The sequence below is a fragment of the Centroberyx affinis genome, unplaced genomic scaffold, assembly GCF_046629955.1.
Source record: "Centroberyx affinis isolate AG114_WGS23_722 - 3 ecotype Tasmania unplaced genomic scaffold, CSIRO-AGI_Caff_v1 ptg003179l_1, whole genome shotgun sequence".
Taxonomy (NCBI): Eukaryota; Metazoa; Chordata; class Actinopteri; order Beryciformes; family Berycidae; genus Centroberyx; species Centroberyx affinis.
In genome coordinates, this window is record NW_027281226.1 from 147,699 (window position 1) to 167,314 (window position 19,616).

At 40.1% G+C, this 19,616-nt stretch overlaps 1 protein-coding gene across 1 annotated transcript; it reads left to right on the forward strand.

Moving 5' to 3' along the window:
• The first annotated feature begins 892 nt into the window (after positions 1-892).
• Positions 893-19,279, forward strand: ptk2bb (protein tyrosine kinase 2 beta, b). Its single transcript, XM_071537979.1, has 30 exons — positions 893-1,022; positions 5,539-5,771; positions 6,239-6,417; positions 6,564-6,651; positions 6,965-7,044; positions 7,449-7,511; positions 7,768-7,822; positions 8,044-8,184; positions 8,368-8,442; positions 8,800-8,901; positions 9,033-9,150; positions 9,428-9,467; positions 9,715-9,746; positions 9,935-9,979; positions 10,095-10,192; positions 10,322-10,403; positions 10,589-10,689; positions 11,043-11,158; positions 13,598-13,698; positions 13,854-13,943; positions 14,782-14,986; positions 15,403-15,511; positions 15,628-15,690; positions 15,825-15,947; positions 16,127-16,555; positions 16,869-16,893; positions 17,020-17,054; positions 17,300-17,434; positions 17,635-17,715; positions 18,172-19,279. The coding sequence occupies exons 2-30, from the start codon at positions 5,577-5,579 to the stop codon at positions 18,391-18,393; spliced, it is 3,228 nt and encodes a 1,075-aa protein (XP_071394080.1). The 5' UTR covers positions 893-1,022; positions 5,539-5,576; the 3' UTR covers positions 18,394-19,279.
• Positions 19,280-19,616: the final 337 nt, after the last annotated feature.

Here is a 19,616-nt window from a genome sequence, read left to right on the forward strand (position 1 = left end):
GTCACCGGTCTTTCCTGTACTTCAAACAACAACAGAAATATACATTTCACATGTAATTCAGTATATGTTTAGACATATGTTTCAAAAAATACAAAAATATATGGTTGTACACGTAGATGACATTCATTTGGGGTGAAGCAGCGGCAATGTAGTTTTTGATTTATATTTATTATTAGATATTTATTAGATATTTTCTACATAGTCCTCACTGAGAGATTTAAATTATGACAGCCGGTGGTTGTGTTGTAAAGCTGTTTATTTATTTATTTAACTTCTGTGATACTGAATTAATAATAAAAGAAGCCTGCTTTACTACTTCAGCCTCTAAATCCTGCCTTTTTCAGGCTTACAGCGCTCTCTGCTGTTCAGCCCTTGTAATTACATTATAACGCCAACAGTTTTTCAATGGAAACGAAATAAGAGATTATTGTATCCAGGAATACTACAGATGGCAGCTCAGACTTAACAGTGAAACATATGACCATTCAACCACATGCAGTGAGCAGGCTATAGTGAAAGTCACATGCGGCAGGACAACATTAGTTTATAAAATAACGTTATTAGGCTATAGCCTACGTTAATTTTGTCATATCAAACTGTGAAACTACATGACACGTTTATTAACAGTTAATTTAGTCCCAACTAGCGTGGGCTTGACATTTGCCCAAACACTAAGGTTGAAACTATTTCTGCATTTGAAGCTGACGAAATCGACAAGTCCAAAAGTTTTGTGAGACAAAGCACTTATAACTGCAAACAGCACCTTTTGAAAACCTTGATAGAAAAAAAACAAAAACAACAAACCCGTATCCGCCATATTTAGCTGTTGAAGTTCATGAAATAAGGAAGTGGGCCCACCTTTCCAAGCATTGCAGAGGTGAGGGAGTGGCTTTGTCAATACCTGCCGACTTTTCCTCGACTAACAGTGTGAGAGAGACAACTGTCAGGCCTAAACTCTCCGCAGGGACTAACACTTTTTCCTCAAGCTTTTATTCTTGGAAAAAACATAAGCTAGAATCAAGGTAAGACCCCGAATTAATAAATGTCATATTAATTTCTGTCAACAACAGGGTTTCCAACTTCTGGTGGTGAGGTGAGTGGGATAATAACTCACCTGGCTACTAGGCCTTTGTTTATAGGGATTAATGGGATACACAGATAGGCCTATATTTAAAATTATTACACTTGGCTACCTTAAGTGCTCCAACTTTTGATGGTTACTTTTGTTTCTGGTTTGACTGACATGGTTTTGCCTTTTTTATTCGTTCAGTGTTGGTAGGACAAAATTAAATGCGCAAAATGTTCAATTTGTGCTTGTATATTTGCATTTTTTAGGATTATGAATTCATGCTAATAGCACAGTGTGAAGTAGCCTACCTGCCATTTTGCTCCCAGAGTGAAACGTTTTCTCATTATCAAAGCAAGTCTGTGCAGGTGGTGAGGCAGTCAGCCACATTCCTGTGCCTGGGGTCATGGCGCTGCAACATGCAGACCCTCTGCAAAACATTCACACAAGGGGCGAGTCCGAAAGCATCTGAAATAAAAATGAGGCTGTGCTATTACTGAATAACTACCATGCTATTATACTCTATAACATACGGAATAGAAGTAGCTCTTTTTCATACTGTTCAGAGTTCAAGTTAGTGATGTGCAAAGAATGCCCAAGGACAGATGTGAAGTTGATAGACCAGTTATGTGTCAGATTTTACCACAACACCACAGTTGAAGGTTTTCCTCATATAACTTCTGAAAAAAAAGAAGAATGAAAGAATGTCAGATGATCAACAAACATGACCATGTAGCTTGTCTTTAATTTCTTTACATTTGTTGCTGGAGTTTTCCTATAATGTAGCTTCTAATACACAGCTGAACAACTTTTAAACTATCTGATGACACTACTGGATGAAATGGATATTGGTTCAGGTAGGACTGCATGTCATGACAGATTCTGGCATATACACTGCACCACTGTACATTTAATATTGGGAAAGATAGCAGAGAGATAACCTCAGATTTATCTCATGTAAGAGTCTTTTGAATAGAATTAGCACTAATGCCTTCATAATCTTCAGTAGCAAGAAAGGCAATAAAGGCTGTAGCAGCAAGTATGTGAACAGCCATGCTTATTTGTTGTTTTTTTGGCCCATTATGCACGTTAAAGCATTTGGTCATTATTGAAAAGATGTGACATACCAAATAATACAAAGCTGCTATTCAACAAAGAAATCAGACCATGTCATGAGCAAGATAGGCAACACAGCCGCTAACCAGCTGTTGCTGTACCTTTTGTTGACATTGGGCTCATCAGGGCTAATTTATGAGGCTCATATTTTTCATCATATTCAGACTATAAGAAATGTTATAGTCCTCATGAGGTTATAATTTTTTATCCATTCTCTTACCATTTGATTTTGATTTACCTATGCTCTTTATGGGAATAATTTCTCTGTGGACTTGCTGTAAAATAAATCTCAACAGTTCGCTCTTCCTGTCAGACGCGGCCCTGACACAGTTGGTTGCACGCTCCTCCAACAGTTGCTGTGGAATTTCTTCTCATCTGTCACTATCTGTCACCCAGAATCAGTTGCTGTCATTCACTTTTCCCCCCTGACATCTCGCTGTTAGATAACCCTTTCAGCAAAACGCAGTTGTTCACGGATGGGGAAATGGCAATCACCAGTGTGTAGGATTTACTCAAAATCTAAAATGGATGCTTTCATGGATAAGGGTTTGGGTAATGAATATTCCAAACCGTCTTCCTACTTGCACATGGCCTCTCTTGTGGTTGTGTGTGTGTTGAAAGAGTTTCTTCACTCCACCTAGGTCTCTGAGTGTGATAAAATCTCCCTCGGGAACAGTTGTTACCATAACAACTCAAGTGCCAGCATGACAGTGTGTGAGAGGCATCAACAGTGTGCGCCTGCCTGCCTGGGAAGCGTTGCTTTTGTTCACTTTAAAAGACTAGAATGCGGTTAAAAACAACTAGAAGAAAGGAGTTCATGGCTGTCAGCAATCTAAATTCATGCCTTGTGCATGATATGGTTTAGTGCCTGACATTCGCTTATTGTTGTAATATACTCTGAATGCTCGGTCTGCTTGACAAGTCTTTCCTGCTCTGAAAGAGTTTGGTAGAATACTGTTTGACGAAATCATGAGCAATTCTTGACATACCTTACCCAGTTTTTGATTTAGTGTATTGGAGTTTCAAGTTTTGGTTTGAGTGTACAGTGAAATGAAATAACCACTTGAAATACAACCCCACTCACAATGCTCTCAAAGAGGCCACACACTCATTTTTCTACTAAGCTTGTTCCCGTTAGGCGAGACCCAGTGCTTGCCTATCTGTGCCTCATTGTTCTGGGTTTTAGTGTTTACCTGTTAAAGATTATAACTATACAGAGATCAAGTCTCACACACTTGTTATGTGAACCAGACTAGAGGTCACAGAGATGTTGCTCGTTCAAAAGAAAGACAGAAAACATGTCAGGAAAGACAATTCCTAACATCAAACAACAAAAATTGTATTTTTGTAAATTGGTGTTATATCATTCAGTCTAGACTGGGCTGATTACGGATTTTTTCTTTGTTGTTGCTTTGACTAGTTCTTCAAAAAATTCACAACCCACCACTATCTACTATGCAATAAGCCATTCATTGAAACTCTCTATCACTTTGTCATCCCTGACATTTTGAAGTCATTTTTTTGTTTCCTCAGAACATGTGATACATGCAAAATATTTGGGTATGGGGATTTTTTATGATATTTTATAAACATTTGTAGTAATCTACATCATACTGTGAAATCTATTCAATCAATATGTGACTAGGGTCACTCATTTGTGATTCTTCTGCTTGTCACATGAACTGAGGAATGTGTTCATATGTCCTATAGGCTTAACATAACCTATGGATAGCTTTAGTATTACTCTTAAACATTACCCTCTACCCACTAAACCCTCTGTCAGGCCTCCCACACCCAGGTGGTGGTGCAAGGTGCTCTCTCCCTCTCTTCCTTTCTCTGTCTCTCTCGCTACACACTCACACACACACACACACACACACACACACACACACACACAGGGCCCTGTTGAGGAATTCATGGCCTCAGGCTAACAAAACAGCACCCTGTCCAACAGCGACGGAAGCCCTGAGAGAAACCAACACAGTGCAGCTCCCTAACACAGCAGACTTAACAGCGTGGGGCTTCATTTATGAGGAAGACACGTTATGACAGCCGAGTAGTGCGTTTCTAATGGACGGTATCATGAGGTGGGTAACCGACGGATATCTCTACCTCATAGCCAGATGTGTCGACAAGGTCCTTTTAAAGTTATTTACTCTGTATTTACTTTTACTGTGTGTTTGCTGAGTCAGCGTGGCCTCATTTCTTTGATTGACAGTGCAGAGATTCAATGTGAGGAGTGGGGAGTCAGATTTACACTTGAGTTCTTAGGGTCAGAGCAGCTCTTGATGCATTTTCCTGATATTTCATTTGATGCATCAGTAAGTTGCTGCCGTTTTTAATGTCAGGTGTATCCAGATGAAAGTTTATTCAAGATGTGTGACTGCTCAGTTTTTCACCTAGTGTGCACATTTGAGGTGACCGTTTTCCAGGCCTGTAGCTGTGGCTGTGTACTTAAGCTTTTATGATCTGCAGTGACGGTTATGTGTGTTGAAACCTAGGCGGTTAGTGCAGAATCTCCCGTTTCTAGGACTTGTTGCTCATGAGGTATTAATGTCTCAAGAAGGCCAGAACAAACATAAGAGCTGCCTCCCTCCTACAGTTTGAGGACTTGTTTTGCCTCAGAACCGTGCATGTAGAACAAATCATCAGAGGTTGCATAACTGCCCAGAGCTGAGATGCTACTATGCGGGTAGCTGTTCCACTCTGTCTCTCACTTTCACTGTTTGGTTTCGGCTTGGATGGTTTGGAGTGTTTTTGTCTTGTTTTCAAACAGTCTGTTTTCCCTGTCAGTCTGTTATGCCTGTAGTCAGGTAGTTTTCTCAAGGCATTGAGTTCAACATTGTGTTTGAGACAGCTATATAATAAAAATTGCATCTTCAGGGAGAAGATGAAAAAGTTTTCCCCTGTTGATTTAGCTGAGAGTATCTACAAGTCTCTACACTGACACGATTTTGCCTTATGAATCACACAGGCCCTCACTTGAAATCATAAGAGGAAAGGAATGTAATCAGCGGATCTCAGAATTGACTGATGTGAGTCATGGCCACATTGCACGGGATCACAGCATGGATGTGACACTTAGCATGACTTTAATACTGTGAATTTAGCATACAGGACAATGTGTATGCTGCTATTAGTGCTTAGCATATGTTAGAGTACTTGAAACCTGAGGTAGTGCTGTCAGCATAGGCCTTCGTCAGAATTGTTCATTCTGTAGCACAACAAAATCTGATTTTCACAGCAAACTCTCCAGGTATCTAAATACTTACCACTAATTAACAAGGCATGGGTAGCATAACAACGTTGGCCCACTGCTCCCTGATTAATTCTGATTTCTGTTTGTCTGTGCAAAGGATGATGTGGATATGATGGTGTCGCCCCGACCTTGAGAATGTATGAGGTGATGTCCGGTGACACCCTGTCCTGGAAGGTGCCCAGTCCAGGCCAAAACGGCCCAGAGTTCAGCCCCGAATCGCACTTCACCGGGGATGGGCCCATCAAGATCCTCAAAGTGTGCTTCTCCACCAACAACAACCTGGGCAAGAACTTCAAGCTGGTCAAATGTGACAGCTCCTGGCAAATTAGGGTGAGAGTAAGGAGAAGGAGTTGAAATGGCAGGCACATTGTGAAAAATGGGGAAATATGAGCTTTGTTGCATTACAAATTGAAGACGATCTGTCAAGGCTGTCAAGGTTGAAGTGTGTTTTTCCTGTAGCTGCGCCAAGAAGTTTTTTTCTGCTTTTTTGAGGATGCAGCAAAGTTAAACCAAAGAGCACCAAAGAGCTTTATTGAATTTGTTTAATTTCTAACACAAAGATGCTATCTTTTTCTCTCTTTGTGCAAGAGATTGACTAAAATATACAGCAAATGTTGAAAATATTAATGCCAGTGCTTCCTCTCAAATTGAATTGTGCTCAGATTTGTATGCCGCTAATTTGTTAGCCTTTACACATAAAGTTGAAGCAAGCACCAAGCACTGACAGTGTAATAATTGTAAAGGATTCACTATTAAATGTTTGAATCAGGCCTTTCTGCTCACCCTGTCCCCTCCAGGCAATCATCCGGTCGATCCTGATCAGCGGTCGGTTGGGGCCAAACATCCAGCACTCTGCATGCTACGGCCTCCTGCTGAAGCACCTGAAGTCAGAAGAGCTTCACTGGCTTCATCCAGACCTGACTGTCGGAGAGGTGGAGCAGCGCTATGAGAGCCACCATGTGGAAGCTGAATGGAGGTCACAGATGGATTACTTGTTATGATTGATGTCTTCTCAGTGTGTGTTTGTTTGAACGTTATCTATGTGATATGAGATATCTATATGATATTAAAGCATGGTAGTTGGTGATCTTAATGCTCAACACGTTTTCCTCTTGACTACAGGTATGACCTCCGTGTCAGATACATCCCTGTCAATTTCGTGGAAAAATTCAAAGAAGACAGAACTACACTGCTGTATTTTTACCAACAGGTAACAAGCTGCACAATATTATATTATGAGTGTATGGTTACATAATTTTATATATATATTTTGTCCTTTGACTGTATGGAAGTCTATATCATTTCTTGTTTTTGTTTTTTTTTCACCAAGAAAGCCCTAGTTGCTACTGGGTGTTTAGAACCGCAAATTGAGTAAAAGCTTTTATGTTTTGGGTACAGCTTGAATCACTATTGTGTTATAGTAGATTGTAGATTATTACTTTAAGTACAGAGTATTTGTCCAGTGATTGTCTCAGTGTGACTGTTCAATCTGTTGCTCTTGTTTCTCTGTTTCTTCCCTACAGGTACGCAGCGATTACATGCAGTATCATGCCAGTAAGGTCAGTGACGGGATGGCTCTGCAGCTCGGCTGTTTGGAGATCAGGTGAGTCAGTGCATTCCTCCCAGCATTCTTTCCCTCTTGCTGGTCAATGCGTAAACAGCCGGAGTGATTTGATCCAAGAGTTCAGTGATAAGGGCGAGGTGGTTGGGATTTATATTAAACAAGTTGTGAATGTGCCATATGTACAATGATGATCTACTTCAGCCATAATGGTAAAACATATTTGCATTATGTCATTACATTGTGTAAACAGAAAAATGATTTGGATCTTAGAGCTCAGTGATACAGGATTAGGTGCTTAACTGATAGAGTATATAGATTCATTATTAGGAGAATATAATGATAGATCAGTATATTTATTGTTTGCAGTGTTTGTGTTATAGGATGAAAAAAAAAGTTGTGTAGAATTTATCAGATGCTCATATTCTTTTGTGTTTATGTTGCAGGAGGTTCTATAAAGACATGAATGCAAAAGGTCTAGAGAAGAAGTCTAACTTTGAGCTGCTAGAGTAAGTAAATTTTTTATTCTCTACAAAATATCACCATTAAGTCATATTGCTGTTGTCATGTGGAAACCTACTCTTGAGCCTTTCAAAACCCCAGTGGATAATGTCAAAAATACATGGCGGTCAACCTAAAAGCAAGAAAGTTTTTATTAGTTCCTAAAAAGTTGACATTTTGGAGATACAATGGTTTCACCAGACAATGATGTTCATGACATCGATACTGACTCGATACTGACTCTTTTTTGTTTCACAAATAAAGGAAGGATGTTGGCCTGGACCTTTTCTTTCCCAGGGAGCTGATTGACAGCATGAAGGTAAACTTTCTTCACCCTTGATTCCAACACGTCTTACTGACTTTCTGAAAATAGACACCCACAAATTTAGTTTAGTGCCAATTCCATTATTTACCGGTCAGTGTCGACCTTCATCTGAGCTTGCATGTGCCTCTCAGAAGTATTTTATGTAAATGCCATTTTATAACCTCAGCGTTGCTAATAAGATAAAAACTATTTCATATTGCTGTGTTGTGCTCCAGTCGAGACAGCTGCGGAAGCTGATCCAGCAGACGTTTCAGCAGTACGCCACTCTCAAGGAGGAGGAGTGCATGATCAAGTTTTTTGAGACCCTCAGAGAATTTATCAACTACGATGAAGAGGTCTACCCATGTGAACTGGTGGTGAGTGGCAGGATTATGTTCAGCATGACACGCAGCAAGAAGCTTTCCATAATGTATAAAAAGACTAAATCCTATGATGAGGTTTTTATTCATTAATATGGATTTTGGCAGATTATAATATTGTATCTACAATTGTTTACAGTCTGATATTTCTAACATTACACCACTGTTATTTGTCAACAGCAAGGCTGGAGTCTGTCGGTGGAGCTGGTCATCGGTGGGAGGGGCATTCGCCAACGCACACAGAAAGATTCAGCGGTAAGCGCGGAGGAGATGGAAATATTACAGGAATTTAGGTATTCTCTGGCAGGGATGAAATACTTTTCATCATATATTGTGTTGTTGTCTTGTGAAAGTTTGGTGGGATGAATGTATTCTGTGGTGGGTTGCCACAAAGTAATATAATTATGGGCCAGACATTTACTGTCATAACATATTATCATATCTAGACATATTTTGAAAAGGAACTCGATCACATCTCACTGTATTGTTAGCCATCAGAGGATACTACATCAGTTATTAACCTAACACAATGTGGCATATTTAATCAGTGCCATCATAATTTCACTGTTATTGCATTCCTCATTTGAATTGTCACTTCTTTATGCCTCCCAGCCTGTGTTTCTAGCCGACTTCAAACAGATCAAGAAAATCAAATGCTTATCTCAGAGTGACGGCAAGGCCCTCATAAACCTTGACATAGAGGGGGCCAGACAAGTAAGTCTCACAACACCGCTATCTGCCCATTACAATATCCTGTACACTGTTCAGAAGCAGAACTGCTAAAATCACCTACAGTGTCATCTGTTATGTAAATGCTAAATGTTTTTTATTATTCTTTCTGATAGCCTCTATCTGTCAATACGGCCACGTTTTCCATGGCAGAGAACATGGTGGATCTTATGGATGGTTACTGCCGCTTGGAGAACAACACAGATGATTCCTTTATCTACCGATCAAATAAAGGTGTGTACTACTCAGGGGTCGCAGGGTTGAGCCACTTCCCCTGTTGTTTTCTCTCCATGATCTCCATAAACTCATGATGAGGGATGTAAGTGTGGGCAGCAAAAGGTTACAGCACCAACTGTAGAAAAATATCGCAAAAAAAAGCCTAAATATGTTTAAATAAATGTTTAAATAAATACATTTTCTTTTCTTTTTCTGACAATTAAAGTCTTCATTTAAGTCTCATAAGCTTTATTATTCTAACTTCTTTGAAATAACCGTGTTCTTTAACTTTTAGATGCCAATGCACGAAGTTCCCTACCTGAGATCCCTACAGGGTGAGTGGATGTCGGCTACACTATTGTGCAAATTTTAGACTTGTGTCTCCTTTCAGTCGAGGTGTAGCTGCAGAATCCATGCTGGGCTCATTCCCTTTGGTTGTAATATGAAATGAAAAGTTAGACTTAGAAGATTTATTGACGAGAGAGGCTGTTTTATTGTATCATTCTGTCAGTGCTCTAAGGAGCTGTAACTGTAATATTTATGACCGGGGCTTTCTCTCATTCTGTCTTGTTTCTGGAGCAGGAGGGAGACCGGCTCCTTCAGATACAGTATGGGTGAGCTGAGACTTTTCATTGTTTCCCACAACCTGCATTTGGCAATGCATATAATCTCCATTTCCAATTCTAAGAGCCAAACTTCTCCATCATTATTCTACAAAAAATCTTTAAAAAGCATATTAATGGCTTGTGTAATTCTGACTGAGAAATTTGTGCTATAACTTGATGTTTTTTTCTGTTTTCAGGGTCCGATATTTATTGTGAGATTCTTGATGAAAGGCCGAGATCAGGTTTGTAGGAAGCTTGTCTTCATTCTTTTGGAAAAATAAAACAAAAACTGATTGAACTGAGTTCTGAACTTTGAGAAATTTACATTATTACACTTTTTTATGCTTGCCTCTCTAGTCGTGAAGTACGGGATTGACCGGGACGACATAATTCTTGGTCGAATTCTTGGTGAGGGGTTTTTCGGGGAGGTCTACGATGGAGTTTACAAACGACAAGTAAGTGTATCTTCTACAACACAATAACATTGTTCAAGCATTGTGCACATAATGTGGTAGTGTGTGCATGTGAGCGTCGGTGTTCTGCTCACAGCATCACTATGTCATCTTTGCTTGTTAACTGAGCAGAATGGAGACAGGACCAACGTGGCAGTGAAGACCTGCAAAGACTGTTCACCCGATGTTATGGAGAAGTTCATGAGTGAAGCAGGTACGTAAAAAATATGTGTAGAAAATAATAACATGATGATATGATGATGTCAATAATAATGCTAATGCTAATAATAATATAACAATATTAATTCTACTTCTACTACTACTACTGCTGCGACCACAACTACTACTACTACTAATAACAATAATAATAGTAATTTGTGATCTTTATGTATTTTCCAGTGATTATGAAGAACCTCGACCATCCCCACATCGTCAAACTGATTGGAATTATAGAGGAGGATCCTGTCTGGATAGTTATGGAGCTCTATCAGCATGGAGAGGTTGGTGCCAAGCATGATTTTCTTTTAGCCGAGCTCAAAAGTTGAAACTGGCTCTTTGGTTTGAGTGGAAGTCACTCTGCATTATCAGCAGGAGTGAGATAAGAAAATAAGAACTACAGAGTGTCTAATCCACTGAACCTAAATCTTGCGCAGGTCTGACATATCCAAAAGCAATATGAGCCACTTTTTGCATCTCAGCATGGTTGTAAAACAAAAGTCAAATTAATAGACAATTGTAACTGACAACAATTGTAGCTTGTATGTTATTGCAGATATCCTTCAGTTGGAGTGAAAGCAAAACTCCTCCAGTTTAAGTGAAGCCCAGTCTAACTGAACTCTTGACTCTCTTGCAGCTTGGGAACTACCTAACAGACAACCAGCACATGCTGACCAATACAACCCTAGTGCTGTTCAGCCTGCAGATCTGCAAAGCCCTTGTCTACCTGGAAGGAGTCAACATGGTGCACAGGTGAAAGACACTTTTTATTTTGTGTTTTTATATTATCTTTTCTTCGGGGAGTTGGTGATACTATCAATATCTTTTATTTATGCTGTTCCTGTCACATGATAAAATGCCAAAAAAAAGAACCCACGTGAATTTAAGGCTCAGGACAGTGATCAAAGACCACCTGGCTACATATTTGTTAATATGCTAAATATAAGCTTATCATTTTACAGGAAACAACTAATGAATCATAAGAAAAGAAAATATTTAAAGCAAATGATTTGACAATTCTTAGATAACCAAAACCCCAAGAACTTAATCACAAATCTATTGTAAGTCTATCAGGTCCTTTAAACCATTATCCACAGGACCAAGGCCTCAAGTTCTGAATGGTAGCCAATTTTGCCACTTTTCACTTTTACAGCATTACTAGCTGCTGCACACTCATCAACTAACCCACACTGCTGTTTGTGTGGAGCGATGGTGTTTGTATGTCTTTTCAGAAATTGACCAGGCTGTCAGATCATATATTTAGACAGGGAGTAAGAGACTCTGTTGCCATAACAAAAGATCTTTGTGATTCTTGAGGAGGCACAACTTGTGACTTGCTATAAAGATCACACAGAGTTTCCTGGAATGATTTGAAGATTTTGAGGGGTGGTCTCTTCAGATATCTTGTGATTACCAGGATGTGTTTATGATGTGGAAGATGGATAGACTTGGGAAACTTGTTTCAGTTGTAACTTTTTTTTTTTTAATAGTGATATTGAAACACAAAAAAATGGATGCTTATATGACTTTATTCTAGAAGTTGGAGAAATGAAAGATGTGTGTTTCAGTGCCCCGTAAGACACTATTTGAACAGTTTTAGGAGGTTCCAACCAGCAAAGCAGCCTCTTGTGGATCCAGTCTCCTGTGAAGAGAAAACACAAAGGAAATTGGCTTTCAACCTGCATGGAAAATGTGCACATTCCTTTTATATTGTTTTTACTACATAGTATTTGCCACAGCAAATAGCTAGGCAGCATGAAAGCTGAGGTCACATTCAAAGAAAATGTGAATTAATTATGTCTCTACATCATCACCACACGGAGCAGAGTATGTACTTGTTTGATATAATTACCTCATCAGCCCTGTGCTCCATCACTTTCTCCACATTGGTCTTCTTCTTCTTTCTGAAGAAATTTCTCACCCTCTTCCAAAAGGAGCATTTGCCCTTAGCAGCGTCTTTTCCTGGGACATCCTCCACCGGATCGGACATTTCATTTGCTGTGTTTCCTTGAGCCAGTGGGATGATAATGGGCAAAGACACCTGAGCATCCTCCTCCATTTCCTTGATGGGTTGGGTCACAGCAGAGTTGGACTTCACAGATCCTGAAGCCCTGCTCCCTGACCCATGCCTCCTCACTGTGGGGCTGCTGGGGTATTTTTCCAGTGGAGCGGATAGCATCTTCTCCTCTCTGCTGATCGCCACACAGCGTGGGTAAATAGCAGACGGCCAGGATCTGTTTTTGTCCTTCGAGGAGGCCTGGCTCTGCCTTCTCTCTGAAAGCCCATTGCTTCTCTCCAACTCATCCAGAGAGCCCCAAGCTACTTTGGGGATTTCCCTGAATTTCTCCAATTCAGTCACTGATTTGGGCAGAATCAGACTAGCAGTATCTTCATCAGGTGGATCATCAACTACACTTTGATCCATGATAAATCTCACAAAACCCTAAAGCACCAGAGACAGCCAGTTAAAGTTGTTGAAGTGATGACCCACAAGCCTCAGTTCTTTCTGCTAATGCCTATGGAATACTACATCATAATCAAATTGATGCTTCAATAATTCCACCATCAAAGACAATCGATCACCATGGGCCAATTTGCAGATTTCTAATTATTTTAGCTCATTTAAAAACTTCAAACTTATAAGCATCACATGATGCGGCTATCGTTGTATGAAAGGTTCTGAATGGTGGATAATTGAAAGAAGAAATAGTTCTCCTGCTAGTTTTTCTTTTTGGCCTTTATCACATCTTTACTGCTGTTTCCTGTCTACATAACCCTACATCTGAAGTGTTGGATGAACTAAGAATAAAACACATGTTAATCAGTGGTTAACATTGTAGAGTAACCTTTCTGTGGTTCTGTTTTCAGTTTTCAGTTTTCAGTATGCTTCATCACCTTTCAGTATGATTATTATAGTAAGGCCTTACTATAACAAACACTAATAAAACTAAAATAAGGCTTTAACACATTTTAGTTAACTGAAAAAAAACCCCTTAAATCTCTGCCTCTAAAGCTAACAAGAGCCATATCAATTCAATGATAATATGGATATCACATTCCCCTACAAAGGGTACTTGTGTGTATTAGCTACATTTTTATCATATTTTCCCTACATTATCTAGAGTTTTACCTACATAAACTTGATATCTTATCCCTTCTTTCCATCATATTCCTGTTCTTGTGTTGTGACAGAGACATTGCAGTTCGGAACGTGCTAGTCGCCAGTCCAGACTGTGTGAAGCTGGGTGACTTTGGTCTCTCTAGATACATAGAGGAAGAAGAATACTACAAAGGTAGAGCAAAAAATTATTTTTCAGTCATCAATTCTTACAAAATATGTAATATACTTGCCTTATTTTGAAAATGTACCTGTTTACATTTATATACAGAAGATGAAGAGTGTTGAATGTCTTTAGTGAAAAATGCTGATGTCTCTCTTCCACCGCAGCATCTGTTACTCGACTGCCAATCAAATGGATGGCTCCTGAGTCCATCAACTTCAGACGTTTCACCTCAGCCAGTGATGTCTGGATGTTCGGTAAGCTTCTAAACCATTAATCCACAGCAGGACAGTGCAAAGACATTTTGGAGGGCTGGGGCTCAAGACAGGAAAGGGCACTCACTTCTAAAACCTTTATGGGAGGTGTGAGATGTGACATCATCTTACCCCTCAAAGGTAAGATGCTCCTTTTTAAGCAGCAAACCTGTTTTCCAAAGGATGCCCAACAAGCATTTCACATACCCAAGCATGCACAGTTAAAAATCACATGAAAACAACTTTGGAAACTGTTTTGAACTGATGTCAGAAAGATATTTAGGTCCTGAATTTCCAAAACGATGCAGGTAGCAGCTGTGGACGACTACAGATGGTGTCTCAAATTTCATTTTGGCCGTTTTCAACATTGGTCCAGACCGTTGTATCAACACCTATTCAATGTCAAAATGTTTGCTTGGTATCCTGCCTTGTTTTAATTGATGATGGTAGTGACTTTGTCAAGCAACAAATAGATGATCATATTCTAGGAGAGCACTTTGTGAGTGGCAGACCAAGAGCCCCGTTTGAACCCTATCCATGTGATGTATGGTTTACTTGCAAACAGGAATTTAAAAAAAAAAAAGAATAATTGAAAGCTTTGCCTCACTGACTACTTTTGTTGGCTCAAGTCACCACACAGACCTCTTTGCCACTGTGAATTGTCTGGCCGCTCCCTAAAGCCAATCCATTATTGTCCTTCCTATTGTAGCAACGTACAGATATTGGCTCATCTTTATCACTTAAATATTCCCTTTGTAGCCTCATCACAGCATTTCACGATGAATAATGAATGTGTCTAAGCTTTTTTATTTTTTTATTCTGTATGTGCATTTCTCCATAGCCGTGTGTGTGTGGGAGATAATGAGTCGCGGGCAGCAGCCGTTCTTCTGGCTGGAGAACAGAGATGTAATCAACCAACTGGAGCAGGGCATCAGGCTGCCCAAGCCAGACGAGTGTCCTCCTGCCCTCTACTCCCTCATGACCCGGTGCTGGTCCTACGACCCCAGAGAGAGACCAAACTTCACTGAGCTGGTGGTGAAGATCAGGTATTTCACCATCAGAGAATAAACTCAATCTCACCTACAGAAGAAGAGTTATATTCCAAAGTGAATCATCTTCCGTTTGAAAAAGTGACTGATAGCACAAAATTAAAGTAGCCTTAGTCCCTTCGGATGACAAAATGCTAAACGTTAACAGATTGGATCTTCACTGATGAACTTACTGTCATGTTTTGGATCTATAGCGTTTTGGAAGTTAAAAGTAATTATCCACAGCATTTTCATGTAAATAAATGACAATTGTTGCTACTCTCTATTGCTGATTGCCGATAACACAATAGTTATCGGCAAGCCATCCATTTGAATCTGTTTAATGCAGGAGCTAGTGTCGTGCAATAAGAGCATGTGAGCTGTGATTTTGTCGTACAGTAATACGATATGAAGTATTGTCTGAAATCTCCCAGTGACGTCCACAAGATGGAGAAGGAGCAGGAGGTGGAGAGACAGAGGGACAGAGCGCGCTCCACCAAGTACTTTGACACCAAGTTCACCTTCAGTGAGCCTCCTCCCAAGGTATGAAGCCACGTCAGACTCACTTACTTTTGCAGAACAGGTTGCAAAATACATCACATTAAATTCGATGAATGCACATGCTTCTATACATTTTTTAATCTGTTCCTTTACTCCAGCCTTCAAGAATGAAACCGGCGGGGCGGTTTGGGAACACGCTCAGTATCGGTCTGCACATTCAGGTAAAATAGTGTATCCATGCAGTCCCTAAACACACTGGTACATACAAGTTGGCAGGCTTCTCTTCAAAAAGCAATTTATGTCAATTCTGTGTGTGTATGTGTGTGTGTGTGTGTGTGTGTGTGTGCCTGTGCAGCTGAACGAGGCTTTGTGTGCCAGCTCACCCGACCTGGCCAGCCCATGTGATTATCAGTCCCCCGTTGACTCCATGAACACCCTGGCGGCACCGAAGATGTCCCCTCGGCGACGCAGCATGGGGGTAAGCAAACCGAACATCTTCTCAATCTAGAGGGTTTATCTCTGCATGTATGTGTCTGTTTCTGTATTCATGTGTGTGTAAGTAAATTTTTTCTGCTGCTTTTCATATGTGTATCAGTCTATATGTACGTGTATGCATGTTCCCAACCAGCCATTCATATTTCCCTGGTACTCCACTAGGAGAACGAGTTCCCCCGGGTGGAACCAAACAGCAAGGAAGACGCCCAGCGCCTGTGGCAGATGGAGAGGCACCGCATGCAGGACACTCTCCGCAGGCAGAAAGAGCAGATGATGGAGGATGAAAAGTGGCTGGAGAAGGAAGAGAGACTCCTGGTGGGAAACAGAGCATCATTAACTTTTGTCAACCCGCTCTCTCTGTCTCTGTGTCGCCCCGCTCCTGAATTGAATTTGCCTCTGGCGGCCAGGCGGAACGGAGCGTCGTTAAACACTGTCACCCCGTTCGTTCACTCTGGACGCCCCGCTAGTCTTGAATTGAATGTGCCCCTGATAGCAGTTCCAAAGAGAGGGTCCATGTCCGTATTCTATAAAATGAACCTGCCTGTTCTTTTGCAGGACCCCATGGGACCAGAGGACCCTGCCAGCCAAGTGGTAGGTGTCCTGTTCATGCCTGTTCATTCTGTTTGGGAATTTGGGAATGATTTTTAAGATAAAGATTACACTTAGAATATATTTAGGTGTTTCTGTCAGGTGGATTCTAAATTATATCTACGAATACGTTTTTGTTTGAAATATGAGTTGTGTTTTTTTTTATTTACCATGCTTGACTTTGTGCTAACTGTTGGATGTCAGTTTACTATAGTCTACATGGGTTGTCAAGTATTTTGACAGTGATACTATATACAGTGTGGTTTTGTTATTTTCCAGTCCTTATGATATTTATCTTTGTTTTCCCCTTTTTTAGTCTCCTGAACCTGAGATCGAACATGGTGAGTTCTCTAAGAAAGTCCTTATTTAAAAATTCATCCGGTCATTATGATGCCTTACTATTGTCTCTCCTGTCGCTCTCTCTCTCTCTCTGGGTCTCTTATATCTTCCATCCTTTGGCACTGCAGCACCACCAGAGAAACCCCCACGTCTCACAGCACAGGTGATTTTATAAATTATTTTTGTGGATTATATCTTTTTACCCCACTGAAAAAAGGCCATTTAATTTTAATAGATTTGATAATTAGATTAATAAAATATAGGTTGGACTCAATCAACTGCGGGAAAAAAAATGACCTCTTTTTGAAAGGACACACCATCCATTTAAAACTTTGTCCACCAACCTTTTGTGCAAAGTAATGAATGTGACTATTTAATTATTGCAACACATTATTCCTTCTTTCTCAGCCTGCCCCCACAGCCGAGCTGGACCGCTCTGATGACAAAGTGTACCAGTCCGTCATGAACCTGGTCAAGGTTGTCGTCCAGCTCAAGAATGACATCACCACACTGCAGCCTGATCAATACATCAGCATTGTCAAGGTACAGTGAGGCAAATCTTGTAAACAGAGCACGTAATGTTTTTTACTTTGATTTGCCATTTGCAGCTGTTTTATAACCAAATCTTTTTCAGGTAAAAAAGTTAAAAAGTTGAAGTTGAATTAACACCAAGCATCCTGGAGTTATAGAGCCTTATAGAGCTATACAGCCAATGAACTCTCCTTCTTTATCTCTGTATGCAGACTGTAGGGTTGACCTTACGAGATCTGATCCACAATGTGGATGAAATACTGCCCACCTTACATGAATCCATCAGGACAGAGGTACAGTACAATCTCTGCAACTCGTTTCCTCTCTGGTTTTCTCATCTCTGTCCTTTCTTTATTCATAGATTTTTCCTCATGATGGTCCTTCTGTTTGCCACTGTTTGAAACAAGACAGGCATCCTCATCCTCTGACAGAACTTCACTATGAACACAAAGATGCAGACAGTCAATGACCATTTCATGTTTAATTTCCTCTTAGGCTGAGGACAAACAAAAGCCATAGCTTGCATATTAGATCACTGTTTCTACAAATCCAGTAAGCCAGATGACTTCACTTATCAAGATGCAAACACATTTTATATGGGATGCATTGCCAGCTTCAAGAACAATCAATTTGCATACTGAACTCTGTGTCCTTATCATCATTTGCATGCATGGTTTGTATGTCTGTTTTTCAAAGATCCAAACATTGGTAAGAAAAAAAAGAGACCCATTGTGTTTGTGGTCCCCCAGATCGAGGGCACCCAAAAGCTGCTGAACAACGACATGGCGGAGCTGATCAGTAAGATGCGGCTGGCCCAGCAGAATGCCATCACCTCTCTGAAGGAGGAGTGTAAGAAGCAGATGCTGGCTGCAGCACACACCCTGGCCATGGACGGCAAGAACATGTTGGACGCCGTGGACCAGGCGAGGGTCAGGGCCAACTTGGCCAAGCCAAAACCGCTGGACTCCTAGTGGGCTGCGAACTCTCTTCAGTTCAGTTTACACTTCAAGTTTGAATCATGTTTTTTCACCTCTGTGACACAGAAATAACGTTTGCACACAGGTGAAGATTTTGGAATGGTCAGATAGCTTAAATTAAGCCTGGGGCACCCACAGCTTCACTGGAGGGTCATCCTGAATGTGGAAGTCACGTGTGAGGTGTTAAAGATAAATATGATGCTACTGTTGAATGGACATGACCAACCTGGAAATAAGTGGATGCACGTGCTTACCAAAGTAGCATGTATACTAAAATTGCTAAGATTGATATGATAAGTTCATGTTAGGCACCGTATTCAAAATGCTGTTTATTTCTATTATCTGACAACTTAAATTAATGCAAACTGTTCCCTTTGTGATTGGTGAGTTATCAACTCAGAGCCTGATGAATGCTATTTAGAAAAGACATTGTCCTTGTTGTAAATACAAAATGTGTCTTACTTATGACAAGCACAATAGGTTGTACTGCAGAAAAAAAGGAAAATTAATGCAAATCAAAGACAAGCAATAGTTTACTCTTTCAGCCATGTCAGTAACTTAGGTGAAATGTAAAGATCTCAGATGCTGAGAAACCAAGAGGTTGCTCAGCCATATAATTTCCTCAAAGGTGTTGTACTATATCAAGTTTGACTATGACTCGTGTTAAAATTTACATACATGCTCTAGGAGATACAAACAATAATAGTATGGATTTCAGATTCTCAGATATATTTCAGTTATGCTGTTCAACTTGAAAATATGTCAATACATTTTGTTCTTGTTTCTTGGTATTCTACGTCTGTATCATCATCATCATAATTAATATGAAATGCTAACACTGTGATGACTTAATTCAAGTGCAGAAAAAATAAATATTAACGTGTATGCTACCTAAATGTCCATTCACTGACACATATCTCGTGTGGAATATGAAATTGAAGATGTTATGTGCTGGGTTTTCTCATCTCACTGTGAAATTTGTGGTCATGTTGAAATGCTAGAAAAAATCATAACTGCTGGTGTTACAAACAGTATCCATAATCATCTTTGTGCTTTCTATTGGTCCAATCTGGGAAATTCTAGGCTAAATTCCTCAAACAAAACCAAACAAGATTTAACAAATCCTTTCTGGGAGCCTGATAAGTTACATTTGCAGGAGGGAGGGAAAATAATGATTTATGCAGGTGGAAAATGGATAAAAGGGCTACAGAAAGTAG

Excerpts from the sequence above, each read along its gene's own strand:
- ptk2bb (XM_071537979.1), top strand. The coding sequence starts at position 5,577 with ATGTATGAGGTGATGTCCGGTGACACCCTGTCCTGGAAGGTGCCCAGT. Across the intron at positions 6,652-6,964 it reads TGCTGTATTTTTACCAACAG|GTACGCAGCGATTACATGCA; the intron begins GTAACAAGCTGC and ends TCTTCCCTACAG. Across the intron at positions 16,894-17,019 it reads TGAACCTGAGATCGAACATG|CACCACCAGAGAAACCCCCA; the intron begins GTGAGTTCTCTA and ends TTGGCACTGCAG.